The sequence below is a fragment of the Arvicola amphibius genome, chromosome 5 (genome assembly GCF_903992535.2).
Source record: "Arvicola amphibius chromosome 5, mArvAmp1.2, whole genome shotgun sequence".
Taxonomy (NCBI): domain Eukaryota; kingdom Metazoa; phylum Chordata; class Mammalia; order Rodentia; family Cricetidae; genus Arvicola; species Arvicola amphibius.
The window spans coordinates 141,189,880-141,207,310 of NC_052051.1; the positions used below are offsets into that span (position 1 = coordinate 141,189,880).

The window sequence follows — 17,431 nt, forward strand, 5'->3', positions numbered from 1 at the left end:
AGTGACTCACACAGGTTAGTGGGAGTTCCTCTAGGAAAACGCAGGATTTTGTTTTCTACAATTCTAGAATTGACCACACTTATCTCTATATATTCCCACTGGAATCCAAATGGAATCCACAGACCCTGAAGCCAGGGCTAGTCCACTTCATTAAACCATTGTGATATCTGAAGTCAGGATAACACTTCATCCATGTTTATAATCTCAAGGCCCAGCAACGCACCAAGTGCATAGTGTGTATTTGTACATGCTTTCATGGGTCTATGGGTGAAAAGCCATGGTAAAACACTTTCCTAGCATGACATGACCTTAGATTTGATCCTCAGCAGAAATAAAACCTAATTTTAAAAATGTGCCTCGTAACAAATGAAAGACGAAAATGCTACATTTTAAAGGACCCACGGGGCTTACAGCTGCCCTTTGTTCTGCACACTGCAGCCCTCTAGGAAGAAACTAAAATCGAAGCAAATGTGCCTAACACCAAAACTGCAGGAGGTGGTGGCGAAGCCCTCAAAAGGCTGAGGCAGGGGGACCATGAGTTTGAGGTCAGTCGGTCTGTGCTATAGAGTAGACCCTGTTCTCTTTTGTGGGGAAGGGGATGGGAGAAAGTTAGGAGAAACCCTCTCTGAAACTATAAAACTATGTTCTCACTCCAGAAGAATCTCTCTTCCACTGATAGGCTGAATATTCTACTTACACATTTTCATTTTAATAAAATACCTAGATGATGTGCCACCTTAACTTCATGTAGTTGTCCCTTTCAGTGACACTAAACATGTTTTCATTGTTGTAAGCCATCCCCAAAGTCCATGTGTCTCCCGGACCAAAGTTCTGCCTTTGTTAGCATGCCTCTCCACCTCCCCCTCCTGGGCCTGGCCACCACCACGCCACGTTCTGTCTTTATTGCGGACTCTCTGCAGGAGATACGTGGGATAATGCAGCATTTGCTCCTCTACGATAGGTGGTTCTCTTTGCATGATGTCTTCGAGATCCATCTACCCTCTAGCACGCGTCAGTTTCTCCCTAAAGCCAACCTCTCCCTCTTCCACTCTGCACACACCACTCTCTCTTATTGGGCATCTGTCATAAATAGTCTCCTGTCATGTCCCATTGCCTTTGTGTCCCAGTTTGTATATCACTCAGCTGCACACAGGTCCTCAGGAAATCTCTGCTGAATGTGTGATAACTGACTTTGAATGAGTCTGCCCTAGTACCAAAAAAAAAAAAAAAGAGTACTTCCTCAAGGTTATCAGTTACCTGTCTCAAAGAGTTAAATAGATAGGTATCTGTCCAATTGATACTAAATGATAATAATTACTAGTCTATTGAGAAATGACTATCTACTACACACCGTGAGAAGCAGATCCATTCAAACCATTCTCACTACAACCCTATGGCCTTGGCTTCATTGTTCCCAGCCATTTGCAGGGCAGTTAGAGGATAGAAGAGGGTTTTGAAGCCTACCATTCTTGCTAATAACCACTTCACCAGAGAGAGTATACCTCAGGAGATGTTGCCGTGCTGTGAGTGTCTATTTTCCCAAGGCTCTTCTGGTTCTTCCAGCCTCTGGATTTGGTGTTTACTTCTGTCCAGCTTATTCCCTACAACCCCATGCCCTTCCCTTTCTACCTTTACTTCTTCCACGCCTGACAAACATGCTGTTTCTTGTTCCAACACATATTGTTCAATCTATGCCTTCGTCTCTCTTCCCCCACAAAGTGTTCCCAATTCTGTGGGTCCTCCCACATCCAATAGAAGCCCTTTGTCCCTGTGCATCCTTTGGTGCATTTGCACCGTCACACTTGGCTTTCTGAATTCCTGGAGTATAAATGTTGCTTGTCCCCTTTTCAAAACTGCTTTCCAGATTTCAGATGTTTTTGAGATTCTGGAATATTGGTATACTGTTCGGGTGTTATTGTTGCCATAGTAAAACACCCTGACCCAAAGCAACTTGGGAAGGAAAAGGTTTATTTGGCTTACACTTCCAGGTCACAATCCATCATGGAGGGAAGGCAGGCAGGAGATCAAGAAAAGAACTTGAAGCAAAACTCATGGAGCAATGCTACTTGCTGGCTCCCTCACAGCCCCAGGGTGAGCTAGCTTTCTTTCTGCAGCCCAGGATCACCTGCCCAGAAAATGGTACTGCCCACTGTGGGCCCTACCACATGAGGTAAGGCAAGCCAAACAGTCCTTCACAAACATGTTCATGGGCCATCCTAAGAAAGACAGTTACTCAGTTGAGACTCTTTTCTCGGGGGATTCTGGAAAGTGTCCGGTTGACAACTTAATGCTAACTAGGACACATACATATACATCGTGAGATAATAATATCTTTGAGATAAGACTCGTCTTAATACAAAATTAACTTGTTACATATGCACCTTACGTGCACAGCCTGAAGGTAACTTTCTATTGTATTTTTAGTGCACCTGTGTTTCAAGTTCACCCTGTCACTTGAGGTCAGGTGTGGAATTTTCCACTGGGCTATCACTGTCAGCACTGAGAAAACCTTCCAGGTTTATAACATTTTAGGTCTTGGATTTATGGGTTCGAGGTTCTTCACCTATAGCTCATCTTACATCACCAACTGCTCAGAAGCGTAAGGAACTGGTCATGCAGTTTCCTTTTCTTTAGTTTTCATGTACTTATTCATTCATTCACAGAGTGAGACGAAATCTCACTCTGAAGCTCAGACTAGCCTAGAACTCAACGTATAATCCAGAATAGCCTGAAACTCATGCCAATCCTCCTGCCTCAGCCTCCCAAGTGCTGAGATTGCAGACATGAGTCACCATGCCTGGCTTGTTCTTATGCACGATGGCGCACAGGACCAAATAAACATGTTCAGTTAGATGAGCCTCTATTGTGCAGACATGAATTTGGATTCTATTAACCAGCTTTCCTTGCGGTCTATTGTCACATGATTTGCTAACATACAAGAATGGATGTACACAGAGAGACAAGCCTGAATCCAAACCAGAGTCAGTATGTAACTGCTAGGTTCTGTGCTGTAGCATCTCTCACAGTTTCTCATGGGAGCTGTCGCCAGCACAAGAACAATATCCAGCATTTAAAATGCTCACTCTCTCTTTTCTGATTTAATGAAGGGACTGTGTGGAATTGGACTCACTTTAGAAGGAAATATGTTTGGGAACAGAACCATTTCTAAATACTAAAGCTATTTTTTAATCATAAAATATTCCTTAAAATAAATACTTTCTTCATGTAGCTTAGATTCGTTTGCAATGTTTTACAGTTTATTTCTTCTGGCCTTGTTAATTGGTGAAGAAAGAGAATAATTTAAGCTTGGTAGACTGGGTTTTCTAACTTCATGTTTCAATATTTTTATTAAACAACGTGCGTTTGGGTGTCTGCTGGAGTCCAAACGTTTGCTAGACTTCTTAACATTTCAAAGCAGAATAAAGCCATTCGGGTGCTGATTGACACTGTTCTGTTGTGGTCTTCTGCTACATCATTGAGCCCTTTGTTTGATGTGTGGCTTTTAAAATAGATTCCAAGTGTCACTGTGACACCTGCAGCTTTTCTCAGACTACTCCGCCCCTAGATGTGCCTCTGCCAGCCACCTCTGCCTCGGAGCTGGTATCTGTCAGCCCTCTGTCACAGCAACAGATTCTGGGCTCTCCGCTTTACTTTTCACCCAGCTGTGAGTATCTTAGGGCATCAATGTCTCGCTCCGCTGACGGCAGCACACAACAACAACAACAAAAAAAATCCACATACACACGCACGCACACACCCTAGCATGCACACATGCACGGTGGCCAAAACGTAAAAGGGAAGGAGACTGGAGTCTCAATATCCCCTTTGAGGGTACCTTCAGTGACCAGAAGACCCGCTCCTTCCCCAGTAGGTGCTACTTTTCAATAGAGCCAGGGGCTAGAACAGTCTTTACTAACACACGGGCTTTCGGGCAACACTTACTCAAGCATGACAGAGTTTGGTGACTTTCACGGGATTTTGGACTGAAAGCATCGACGTATCCATTCTGTTTGCAAATTCCCTTTTATGACTTATGGGATATTTTGTCATATTGTTTGAATTTGCTTCTTAATGTATCTGGTGGTCTTCCACCTCGTGCCATACACGGCTGTTAAACTCTGTGCGACAGTGAATATCCTAACAGGGATGCTGTAATCCTGCATTTTGGACACAAAGAGGAGTCGGTGACATTTAGCATCCTTTCCCTGCTGATGTGCTGCTATTTTGGTGTTTAAGACTGGCAGTTCCTAATTCTTTGTGGATGGCACCTCTCACAGCTACTTCATATTACTTCTGCTGTAGGAGTAAAAAAGGAGACACATCATTTCAATACATTTTAAAATATTTGATCTCAGAGTATGTACAGAAAGGGAAACTTGAAGCTATTTCTCTGCTTTTCTGTTTTAAAAAAATGTTAAAATGTACCATAATACTTTCCGTGTATATTATAATTCGGTCATACAGTGATCTAGGATGCTGAAAAATGAATGACAGCCTATTTCCACCAAGACACTAAGGGGGTGGGATAGAACAACAGACAGCTGTGTGATCTGCAGGCAAGGACCCCTGCGTGCGACACCCTGTGACACCACATGGCCCAGCTTGTGTGCTGCTCTCTGGCTACAGCTGTGCACTTCTGCAAACGCGGTCCTTGCTCTGAGGTAGCGGCTCCTCGGCTTTCACCACTGTTCCATTCTTCCTGGAGAACATCGGATGAGCCCATACCGCAGGTCCGACTGCAACTTTAGTCTTGGGCAACGTCAAAAGCAGCAATGCAACAAAGTGGCAAGCGAAAGGTTTCCATTCACAGGTGGGGCCTGACATCTCTCGCCAGACATCACTTGACTTGTTTTTCAGATTCACTCTCGTTTCCTGAATCTAGGGCTGTCACTAATTGCAACAACCTGTCCTGAGTGTTTGTCATCTACGCGGCCATTACGTTTTTTTCAGGGAATTGCCTGATACTGGTAGGGACAGTCCCTTCTTGTTATCCTGGACTAAGCTTCCAGCTCACCAAGGAGAAGCTGTCATTCTCTTCGGCATTCGCCATCTTCAGTCAAAGGGGCTGAAGCCAACAGACTTTTAAGTCATTAGTTTAAATTTGCAAAACTAACAAGTAAGAGGTTTAAGTCAGACTTTTGAAACACTCTGCCTGTTTTTATCCTCGATAGTGAGGGAAACACCCTTTGTTAGCTTTGTCTTTGAACCTCAAATGCTATTCCTTTCACGGTCCGGAGCCTTGCTCTCTTGCTTTTCCCTGATCCCATCTGCTGGCGCCCTCTGCTGGTAAGGCTCATGCAGCTGTCCTCAGACCCTGCGGGTAAAAGTGGCTTGCCTGGAGAGCCTCCTAGTGCTGCCTTGTTCCGGTTGCCTAGCAACAGATGTTCTCCTTGCCCTAGCTACAAATCAGTTTTCTGGGTTACCCTACAGGTCTGCTCTGTGGCTCCCGATGAGTCCATGGGTATTGTGGATTCTGATTCAAAGCTGGGAAACATGGATGAGGGTCAGTTTTCCAGGCTATAAGAGCAAAAGGCAGAATATCGGATTTAAAACTTTTGAAGTTTGGGGATTGAGGATGTAACTCAGTAATAAAGCACTTGCATGCCCAGGTCTCTAGGCTTGGTTCCAAAGGAATGGAAGAAGGAAAGAAAGAAGGGAAGAAGGGAGCCCTTGAGCTCCTGTCTATAACAGGCTGAGACTGGTTTTGTATTTCTCACATTTAAACTGAAATCACTGGACAAAACAGGCACTCTCACCATTTAGACTATGGAGTCCGCAAGTTAGCACGGTGTGCTGATGCATCCATGAGAGGTTGTGCTGAGCCTGTGGGAGCCAGTCACCCTTTTAAGCCACCACTCTGTGCACTTAAAATGATGGTGGTAATAATCCCTATATTTTGCACTAAATTTTTTTCCTAGAGACAGGACTTAGGCCAGTACCAGCCATCACTCAACAACCAGAAGCTACTTTTCCAATGTATGTGTTATCATTATGTTGATGATCTACTAACTTTCTGGGTACAGTGTGGTTCTTCATTACATCAATGGATTTAATCCTTAAATTTTTATAACCCTAATTTATATATCTGATCAAATGACTTTTGCTTTATTTTTAGCGTAACTGCATACATACTACCTTAAATATGTTTTGGGGGTATCTAACTTAATTCCCCTTTTATAACTTTTTGTGACATGTGTTTTGTTTCCATCTCCTAATAATTTATAAATGTTTTGGCATTTTAAAATCGACAAATCCTCACAGATCTACTCACACTCTTAATTTCACCCTCCCTCTCTGCCTGCCCTAATAGCTATGGTGTCTCCTGGATCGAGACATGTGTTAGCACACGCACAAATGTGGCAACTGTGCTAGACAGTCGTCTATAGACCCAGAACTTTGAATGTAGTTCACAATGGAATGTGGCAACTGTATGTTTCCATCTACCTATGTAGAGAGGTTGTTGCTTCTGTTGTTTGGAAAACACATTCTTCTTTTCAATAAGATGCTATGCTAGAGAAATAGTTTATGAATTGAAAAGTTGGTCATGAAACCCCTGTCACAACAGCCCAGGCTTTGACTCAGAACTGTCTCTGGCTTTTGTGAATTCTTCTCGCATTCAACAACTATTCACGGTGAATCCCTGGCTCAGACACTGCAATGGGTGCCGGTGCAAGAGGTGCCCAGCTTGGCCCTCATGGCACCCACAGTCAAATGCAGTTACAGGGTGGCCCGAAGCAAACCACTGTGTGCAGATGATACGGAGGAGAAGCATGGGCTCTGGGAGACAAGAAAGGGGATCTCTAGATGTGTGTGGTGGGCTAATTTCGGTTGTCCACCTGCCTGGATCCGGAATCAACTCAAACAGCAAGCCATTGGACATCCCGGTGAGGGGCTTCCTTAACCACGTTGTTTGAAGCAGGAAGCCCCAGCCCAAATGTGGGCAGCACCTGCCGGAGGCTGCTCAAATGAAAGGATTGGAAGGGGGAAGCTTTGCTTTTTACCTGCTTGTCTTGGCTCTCACTGACAAGTTCATTTATCCCGTTCCTGCAGCTTTCCTTTGCTATTAGAATGAGCTTTGTCAGTCTCCTAAAATAAGACTGAAGCCCGGCAGCTCTCCAGGAATCCTCCAGGTCTCTCGCACATGAGTGGCACAGCTGAGACCTCCAGTCTCGTGGACTGAGCAGCTAACAGGGTCTCAGCCTCTCACTGTCAGACTGCCATTGTCACACTACCCAGACCATGTCATGTAAGCTGACCTAATACATCACTTTCAAATATATTCATTATGTCAGTTCTGTTCCTCTAGAGAACCCTTACTAATACAGCGTGTCTACAAGGGAGATGATGAGGCCAAGGAGGGTAACCAGGAGTTAGCCCCCCACTAAGAGAAGAGCAACAGGGCTCCTGAACCAACCTGGTTAGTAAGGAGGGGTGAGGGAGAGTAGAGAAGCTGCTGGAGGGTCTAGAAAAACCAGGGAAGGAGTGTGCAGGCAGTACATAGAAATAGCAATGTAAGGGCAACGTCGCTCAGGCTGCGCTTGAATAACGACAATGGGAACAGGCTTGTACTGCTGAAACTGTGCTTAGATGGGTGATCAAGGACCACAGTAGCGGCAGAGGGGTGTTCGAAGACAGGACACGTATTTAGGAAACATCCAGCACTCACAGCAATGTTTTGTGCTTGCAAGAAAAAAAAAAACATGCCTCAAGGTTTAGAAAATCCCTAGAAAGCAGAGGGGAAGGAGCAGGTTGGAGGTGTGGGCAGTCACAACAGGAGAAAGGCTGAGCCGAGAGCCACTAGGCAGAGGACGTGAGCAAAACTCAAAAGGTGGTGTGTGGCAGCTAAAGGCCCAGATTCAAGGAGAGGATGGGACTTCAGAGACCAGAAACGCCCTGATGTTCTCAGTGTAGGAGCTCAGGCCACTGTCGGGGTCTCAGGGGTTGAACTTGCAGGATGGAGGGGAGAGAGAGTGGCGCTGGAGCCCTGGAAGATGGAGACTGGCACAAGCAAGGAGGGGAGACTGAAGGTCTTAGTGTGCCGTGGGCAGTGTGGGTGTGTGTTTGTGTGCTTTAGGAAAACAGGCCCCACCAGAGGAGAGAGACAGAGACACAGAGAGATTGGAGCTGTGGGTAGAGCTGATGAAACCAGAAGAGAGACAGAGAGAAGGGAAGGAACCAAGAGGGTATGGTCTGACTGCGGGATAAAGTAACACGGTTGGTGTCTGCTCTCTGGGACACAGGCCAGGTCATGCTGGTATCAGGGGGGAAATGTGGGGTCTGGAGACTTCCTACTCAATACCTAATTGTCACCAAATTGGGGACCATCAACTTCTCATGGTCTCTAGGACTCCTTTTCACCTCCGTGTCTGAGTGCTGGAGTCCAATCCCTGCGCCCAGGCACCTCTTTTGCCCTCCTCGTCCCATGCACTTAAACTGTGAACACAAAGTGTAGCGGTTAACAAAGCTAAGGGCTCTAATTTTTAGTCACAATAAAGGACCAGCAGGTGCCAGTCTCTTGTCTTCATCCATTCCTCTGCTCTGAGGTCAAATTCAAAGCCATGGTGTGTTCTAGAAAAGCCGTGTAACTATTCGACAGAACTGCAGAGGAAAACGGGGGCTGGAGGTAAAGATGGGCTGGAAAGGTGGTAGCGGGGGCGAGCTGGAATAGTCTAGAAGCCAAAGGGAGCAAAAGCGATGTGACTTGTTAGCCTGCTAGCGATCCTCCTCCCTAATAGAATATGCATGAGCCCAAGTCCCAGCTCACCTGGGAGCAATGAGGCTTCTGAGGAGAGCGAGGAGAGCGCACCCAGATGCACTGGGGTGCAGGGTCCTAGGAAGACATACGGGCCAGAGTGTAAGCGCCCCTGTCCCTTCTCTGACTCACCAGGTTAGGGAAGCACCCCTTTTAGCCCCCAAACCAACTCCTACCCCTGCCCCCCCTCCGTCTCCTTTCAGGGGAGCAGGACCCTCAGGAGTGTGCACGTCAGACTTGAAACAAGCCAACCTCGCAGGTGGCCACAGTCTCCCTGTGGGGACCCTTTGCTGCGAGCTCTGACCCTCCTGTGCTGCGCTTAGCCACTACGCAGGCAAGACCTGGCTTTTCGATTACGCACAGCACTCCCCCCACCCCATCTTGGCATCTTCGTAGGGCGGTGCTGAGCCAGGCGGAGGCGGAGCCCAGGCACAGCGCCACCCGTCTGTCTTCAGCAGGGCCCGGCGCCCCGGGCTCCGCAAGCCGTTTCCCCAGCAGGTTCCTAAGACGACCTGCATTTAAGGAGCGTTTCCCAGGGCGCAACTGCCTCCCGGCGCCTTTGGTTAGCCGGGAGCCTGCAGTGGGCAGGGGAGGGAGAAGCCGGTGTGATCCCAGATCCCCGGGAGACTAGGCCATCTCTTTCAGCTTCGGGGAGTGGAGAAGCCGTCCGTGGGAGCGCACATCTCGGGTTCTCTCTGGCTCTCGTGCGTCTTCCTACTTGCCTGACCGGAGTGCGAGTCAGCAGGCATGGGGTGTTTGGGCAACAGCAGCAAGACCGCGGAAGATCAGGGTGTGGATGAAAAAGAACGCCGCGAGGCCAACAAAAAGATCGAGAAACAGTTGCAGAAAGAGCGCCTGGCTTACAAAGCGACTCACCGCCTGCTGCTTCTGGGTAAGGCCAGGGTGCATGGTCGCTCTGACCGCGGCAGCTCCCAGCGTCCTGGAGTGCACAGTCCCGGGCTCAAAGCCACTGACACAGGCAAACCAGACTGCGCACCACCAGGCGCCGGAACTTGGCTAGGGCGAACTACTGTAACCACATCTGCTGTGTGCTCGAAAGACCCCCCACGTAAAGGAAAAACACGTTGGGTAGCGACAGGTATGGTCCTGGCCCGATAGGAGGACATGGATGACCACCTTCTTTCTGTTTGTCTGCAGGGGCTGGTGAGTCCGGGAAAAGCACTATCGTCAAACAGATGAGGATCCTGCACGTCAACGGCTTCAACCCCGAGTAAGAATGCCCAGTTTGGATTTGCTTTCTAAATTCTGTATCAACCGCATCTTTTCTCAGAAGTACTTTCTCCACGCAGCTTTGACTAGGGTGGTGAGGAAGTAGAAATCTAGCATAGAGTTTGTTCCATTTAGGCAAGCCCTTCTTTGGCGATGTCTAGTTTAAAAAGAAAACAGCTTGCCAAAATACTTAATTTGTTAGGATTCTTAGGGGAACTGGTCTCTAATACTGGCGTGGTGCTGAACCAATACATTGATCCTTTGTCCCTTAGGATCTGGGGGAGAGGGAGGCTCTCGAAACCCAAGCATATTGGAATCTGTTGCACAAAATCGTGTAGTAGTTGCAAAATACCTATGAATATCTTTCCATTTGCTTCATATCTCCTCTGGATGATTCATGGTACCTACTGCAATGTGTTAATAAAAGACTAAATGTATCGTGTTGGGTGGTTTAGGAAACAGTCACAAGGGAAAAAATACTTGTACGCATTCAGCGCAAATACAGGGTTTTTGGGGTTTGTTTGTTTGATTGATTTTTGTTTTTGTTTTTGTTTTGTTGGGGTTTTTTGCCGAACCTTTTTTTGGTCTTCATTTGATTGAATCCACCTATATGAAGCCTAACTATATCTCAATACACCCTTTCTCTATAGTACAGCCCACTTACATCTACTTCAGTTTATAACTATCAGTATAAGGAATAGGTTTGAGTATAACTAGTTGCATTTGTGTGCGAGATTCACAATAATTGTGACTATATGACCTTGATGTTTGTTTGAAGCTGTAGGGTTTGAAGCAGATATATTCCATTTGCTTGGAGCACAAATTGGAGCGGGGGCAGTGTTTTCATTTAGGAGGAAAAAGCTTAACAGATGCCTTGAGGTTGACACTGACCTCTGGGAAACTCGGCCTACTGGAAGTTTTAAAATCTTAACTGGTTTCTATTGTGAATGAAATTAATAACAACCCTCTTTCAACACAGGGAAAAGAAGCAGAAAATTCTGGACATCAGGAAAAATGTCAAAGATGCTATTGTGGTAAGACCTCCCTTAATGTTTGTTCACCTGAATGTTGAGTAGGCTGGACTCAGACTGTGTAAACTAAGTATGTATTTCTGATCATCTTTCATGGGACCCTTATGTTTTATATCTCTCTGTTGATTTTTCTCCCCTTCATCCCATTTTAGACAATCGTTTCAGCAATGAGTACTATAATACCTCCGGTTCCACTGGCCAACCCTGAAAACCAGTTCCGGTCCGATTATATCAAGAGCATAGCTCCTATCACCGACTTTGAATATTCCCAGGTAAGAAAACGTTTCCTCAGACATTTTCCGTACTGAGAGGTGGACCCATTTCAAGTGAGGTTGCTTTACTGGAAAGCAGCGTGGAGTCTCTAAAATCTAGCCCTGTAGATGCTTCTTTTGTGCTTGTTAAAAGCAGTAAAGACAATGAGATTGTTAGAAATGCCTTTACGGATATCTAGGTGGCTGACCATCAGAGACATGGTTTGTCTCTCAGAAACGTTGGCTGTTCCTTTCCTGGTATGTTTTTAAAGCCTTGTAACATATAACAAAAACATAAATTACATGAGCCGAGAGAAAAGCTGATGGCGCATGACTACCTCTGTGGGAATAACAGAAGAGAAGAAACAGAATTCAGGTTTTTCTTAGGCTCTGTGTCCATCTGATCACAAGATAAGAAAGTACGTGTGTTATAAGGAACGGGCCAGCATTCTGTGTGTTGTATCAAGTAAGATACAGTGTGGTTTATATCCTTCTGTCTGCCAGCTGCTACTCCTGTGCCAGCCTTGTCTGAGCTGGAGAGTGAGCATGAGCAAGTGCAGCAGGTGCGAGTTGTTTCTTGTTGGATTGGCACTTCTTTAACATGGTGTTTGGGGGTTTGATGTAGCAGATTTGAATCAAACTGTATACTAAGCTTTCTGGGAGAGTCATGCTTGTCCCAGTTATAGCCGAAGAGTATGTGTATAAATGCATATGTACATGTGTATACCTGTCACTATCGTATTTCAGAGCTCTCGCTGCCTGGCAGGTGGTTCGCAGGCCTCTCCTCCAAGTGCAGCATCCACTGTGTAAACAGGCCTTGCCCTGCCCTGCCCTGCCCTGCCGTAAAGGCCTGGTGCCCCTGCTGCTCTCTTCCCTGCCCCCCATAAAATACCATCCTGTGGATTCCGAATCAGGTTAATGGATAACAATTTTTTTTGAGACAGGTTCTCTTTACATAGCCCCGACTGTCCTGGAACTTGCTTTGCAGACCAGGCTGGCCTTGAACTCACTGAGATCTGCTTGCCTCTGCCTCCCGAGTGCTAGGGTTAAAGGTGTGCGCCACCACACCTGACTAATATTTTCATCCTCTAGTATGTGTTTTGCTCCTGATAAGCATAAGCATCCTGATATAGCCAGAACTGTCTGAACAGTTTCTGAAAAGGAGTTCAGAGTAACAGAGTAAGTCCATAAGTAAAAGATCTATGATCACTTTTCAAAGCGTGTGACCTGTATTCTTAGCAAGGAAAGAAAAAAATGCCAGGAGCACTTGAGAGGCAGAGACTAGTGGATCTCTGTGAGTTCAAGGTCAGCCTGATCTACAAGAGCTAGTTCCAGAATGACTCCAAAGCTTCAGTGAAACCCTGTCTGAAAAACCAAAAAAGGAAGGAAGGGAGGGAGGGAGGAAGGAAGGAAGGGAGGAAGGAAGGAAGGAGGAAAAGAGAGAGAAAGAGAGAGAGTGTGTGTGTGCGTATGTGCAAGGAAACGAGGTCATTGACAGAGCCTAGTCTCACACAGAGCATAGGGAGAGGGCATGGAAAACTCAGAGAGACTGTGGTTGAATATGAGGCAGGGCAAAGGGCAGGCGTAGACCAAGGTAAGATGGTAGATTTGGGACAGGAAAAGGAAGGAAGGCTACCTGGCAAAAAGCCTTTTAAAACAAACTGTTAAAGAAAATTGGAACATGTCCAATTTTAATAATAAAAATTATTATCTGGTTTGGGAATTTTCACCAACTGCCCCACCTGCCGTTTGTGGTATTAGTCATGGTTCTCATGAACAATAAATAAGAGAGAATGAAGCTCTTGAACCAGGTGATGCCGCTATTCCTTCCGCAAGCCAAGAGTGCAACAGGAGATTTCATGCCTTATGTCAGAAGCACAGTATCCTGAATTTCCCAGGCCCTGTTTTTGGGGGGTGCTGTGGGAGGAGGGAGCTTGTGGTAACCAGTCTGAAGCCTACTATGCAAGCCAGTGACAGTGAGCTTGCCCATGGGAGCCCAAACTACAGTTGTACTCTGATCCCTAAGCCTCTTATCACAGCCTCAAGCCTCAAGCCTCAACCCCAGTCACCACGGAGAGGACATGGCTGCTTGTACCCTTTGAAGAACAGCCGAGGAAGGAGCCTCCTTCCCACTTTGCTCCTCCCCACAGCTTATAACAGAGTTCTGCCATGTATTGCATACACCAAAAACATCACAGAATATCTATTCACCTATACTATGACATAAACTTCTTGTATTGGTGCCATTCAGGGCAGGGAGTGCAAGATGCCAGAGGACAGGCTGATTAGACTATCACATGATACTAAGGAAGCATTCTTGTGCATACAGCAGTGAAAATCATTTCTCAAGCAGCTATTCCATCCTCTTCTCTTTGAATGGATGAAGCCATGTGCCCATCTTAAAAGAAACTGAAGGAGGCCTGGGGGTGTAGCTCAGTGGTGGAGCCTAGCATGCAAGAGTACTGCCTGTCCAAACCTCAGGGCTGGTGGAGCAAAGAGTGAACACTCGCTTTCCTTAGGGGACTAAGGTGCTTAAAGATTTTTGTGCATGGCCTGAAAAAGAACTCTCACCTCAGCTGTAGTCAGAGGTGAAGAATAAATGGAGAATACTCTGTGAGATACTCTCAGAGACTGGCTGTTCCCCATGCTGGGTGGGAGGGAAAGGCTGCCTTGCAGGAGCCACAACAGTGACGGACTATGGGTCTGCCTGTTTCCATGCTGACAAGGAGATTGAAGCATGGTCAGTGAGAAACATCTCTGAATTCTCACTTGGAAGGAAGGAAGCACTAGAGGGAGCAGGCTGTATGGGGGGGGGGGGGGCATCAAACCTGGACCACTGTGCTCGAACCACAGCCAGACCAAGTGCTTGCCGTGTGACTCAGAGTGACCCCATTACTTCATTGCTGCCTGTAATTTCTTAGCAGTGCAGCGGAGGGGATCATGTCAGCTACTCGTTGTGGCTTTAACAGGATTAGATTTAATGTGAGCCTGAGAGGCAAACCAGCTCTTGAGAGATACACCTTGAGGATGAGTGTCCTTGCTCTGTGAGAGAGAAGAACCAGTAGGGTCAGGTGTACAAAGCACTCTGATTGTAACTCAGGTTGTGGGCCTCATCCCCACTCTGTGTTGTCAGCCCAGGGGTCCTAGTGGTCTGAGTAGATACCCGTTCTCTGTCAGCTCTTCCTTCAATTTAGAGGCAACTAACAGACCCCAGAGCTGTCCCCCACTGCTTTAGGCAACATTCACAAGCAGTCTCTTTTGTCCCATGCCAAGAACCAGTGTCCCCTAAACACAACACTCCTAGGTATCACCCCTAAGTATCACCATGGACACAAGCTAAGTAACTCTGACCTCTGACCTCTGTGCCATCTCTGAAGACATATTTCATGGGAAGAGTATTTCAGGTACTCTCTGGCTGATTGGCTTCATCTCTGTCTCTGTCATGCCCGTCCCGAGACCTTAGGCCCCACCCCTACTACATTATTTTCACATTTTTATTTCCCCTTTTTCTTAATTTCTTTCTTTGGGAAAGAGACTTGTTCTATGTGAGGTAGAGTCTCATATAGCCCAGGCTGGTCTCAAACGCTATATATAGCCAAGGATGACTTTGAATTTCTGATTTCCCACCTCCACCTGCTGAGTTTGCGGGTTATAGGTGGTGACAGCATGTTGACTATGGAATGCTGGGGGGTCATACCCAGAATGTCAGAGTGTCTGAGGAACAAGCCTCTTAACAGGCATTTTTTTTTCCTCATGCTGGCTCTAAGCCAGGACTTGAGCACAGCACCCTAAAAAGTATTCTACTGCTGAGCCACACCCTCAACTCGTAACACACTACTACCTCAAAGGAGAACCTCATAAAATGTAGATGCAAATTGCAATTAATTTTCTTAGTATAAAAATTGTCTAGCCTGAATTACCAAGTGAGTGTTTATCAATAAAATTTGACACTGAGGTGAATTGTATAGAAACTTTCTGGGGGCTGAGACGAAATGTCAGAGTGCTTAGTTAGGAAAATATATAGTAATCTTATCAGCTAACGTTCACCATTGCTATTTCACATATATCAGTGGCAGCCTTCATCGCTCTGAGGAAAACCATATGTTAGACAATTCCAGGCAGGACACTTGGAGGGCATTTGATCATGAGGTTCCAGGCAGGTGCTACCCATTGAATACAGCACCTCAAAGTGGTGACGTCATCTCTCGAGACTCATCCTCACACAAGTGGCCCATGCAGTATGCACTTGCCCTATAGTCTACGTTGCTGGCTGTAGAACAAGCCATGTCTCCTGAGACTATGTCTGTTTCACAGCCTCATCTGACATCTCTGCCCCAGAACAAGTCCCTGCACCTCCCATGTGCTCCCTTGCGCTCCGCTCCCTTGCTTTCTTCTCTTCCTCCTTCCTCTTTCCTTCTTCCTCCTCCTTTTTTCTGTGGGGGAGGGTGGAGGTTTCAAGACCAGGTTTCTCTGTGTAACAGCTCTGGATGTCCTGGAACTCACTCTGTAACCAGGCTGGTCTTGAACTCACAGAAATCCACCTACCTCCCAAGTGCTAGGAGTAAAGGCCTGCACCACTGTGGCCTGGCCTTTGCTTTCTTCTGTTAAGCACTTCTGACACTTAACCCTCCTCCCCACAGGTCTTGCTATCTCTTCTCCAAAGCCTGGCTCACCTGCCGTTTATTATGAAAACCCAAGGCTTCCACCACTGCCTTTGCTTGTTACACAGCTGTCCTTATTCACTCTCTGACTTAATGACTTTGGCCGCTAACGAGTGCTCAGCTAATGCCAAATGACCAAAAGTCTAAGGAAACAGATTGCCTGCCCCATTTTAAATCTCTCCAATTAGCAAGGCTAGTCTTTCTTAGGAAACAGATTTGTTTGGTGTAGTATGAAATATTTTGTTTGTATACTACCCCCTAATTTTTGCAGGTCAGTCTCAGCCATGTTGAGTTCCTCACTATATCCACATTGAGGCATGAGGCAGCTGTCTTTGCTTGGGATGTGGCATTTGGCATAGGTTATGCTCAGTAACTCTGCTAAAGCCAGTGTTCATCTTCTGCTCTGCTCTGTTAATGTGCTTGGGACCAAGAGTCACCCAAGAGAGCATAAGCATGCGGCAGGTGCTTGAGTTCTGCAGATGCTTGGCTCGGTGAAGAAGCAGCTTGTTAGGAACATACAACATGTAATCTGAAACAATGACGCGTGAGGCTAGCATGATTGGGTAGCAGCTTCTTCACAGAGACTCGAGCTCTGTAGCCGGTCAGCGACTGTTCTTGGGGGCATGGCCTCAGGGCAAAGACTTCATGACAGACAGCACCTGTGGAAAGCATTCCCAGCAGAGCGGTGAGGACGTCGGGGCTGTGAAGAAAGGAACCCCACTTCCGCTAGAGTCAGAGGCGGGCTAAAAATAATCAAAACTGAGTCTCAGAGAGATGGGATGTGAACTGCCAAGCCCACCTGAATTTTAGGTTTGGGGGTTTTGTTTGTTTTGGTTTGGGAGGTTGGTTGGTTGGTTTGGTTTGGTTTTTTGGGTTTTTTTTTTTTTTTTTTTGAGACAGGGCTATATAACAGCCCTGGCTGTCCTGGAACTTACTTTGTAGACCAGGTTGGCCTTGATCTCATAGAGATTCTCCTGCCTCTGCCTCCCAACTGTTGGGATTAAAGGAGTGTGCCAACATGCCTGGCCTTGCTGACACTGAGTAATCATGTGGTATGCAGTACATTGACAGTCACATACCATAGAAGTATGTAGATGTGGGGCTTATGCAGAGAAGTGTGTAGAACTCAGGCTGAGCAGGGTATAGAACTCAGGTTGAGTTCTCATCAAAGCTCACCATTCCCCTAGATCAAAGGGATGAAGCTACTAGGCTAGGCAGTCTTGACTTGTATGGGAACAATGTCCTGATCTGGCGAGTCCAGGTCTCCACAACTTTCCTTTCCAATATATTTTGCCTTTGTGTCCCAAGTGACTGCATTGCAAACCTATAGTGTACCCATATCACTTTTGAATTAAAAAAAATAAATCTAAGCCGGGCGGCGGTGGCGCACACCTTTAATCCCAGCACTTGGGAGGCAGAGGCAGGCGGATCTCTGTGAGTTCGAGACCAGCCTGGTCTACAAGAGCTAGTTCCAGGACAGGCTCCAAAGCTACAGAGAAACCCTGT

The 17,431-nt window shown here is 46.5% G+C and overlaps 1 protein-coding gene across 2 annotated transcripts in view; it reads left to right on the top strand.

The window, feature by feature from the left end:
- Positions 1-17,431, top strand: part of Gnal (G protein subunit alpha L) — a 122,099-nt gene that overhangs the window by 32,405 nt on the left and 72,263 nt on the right. The window contains exons 1-4 of one of the 2 annotated variants that reach the window (XM_038330098.1): positions 9,500-9,644; positions 9,911-9,983; positions 10,962-11,016; positions 11,166-11,285. In XM_038330098.1, the coding sequence (XP_038186026.1) occupies positions 9,500-9,644; positions 9,911-9,983; positions 10,962-11,016; positions 11,166-11,285 (393 nt within the window). Of the gene's footprint in view, positions 1-9,499; positions 9,645-9,910; positions 9,984-10,961; positions 11,017-11,165; positions 11,286-17,431 lie in introns of those variants that run through there. The other variant, XM_038330097.1, reaches the window with a different exon arrangement.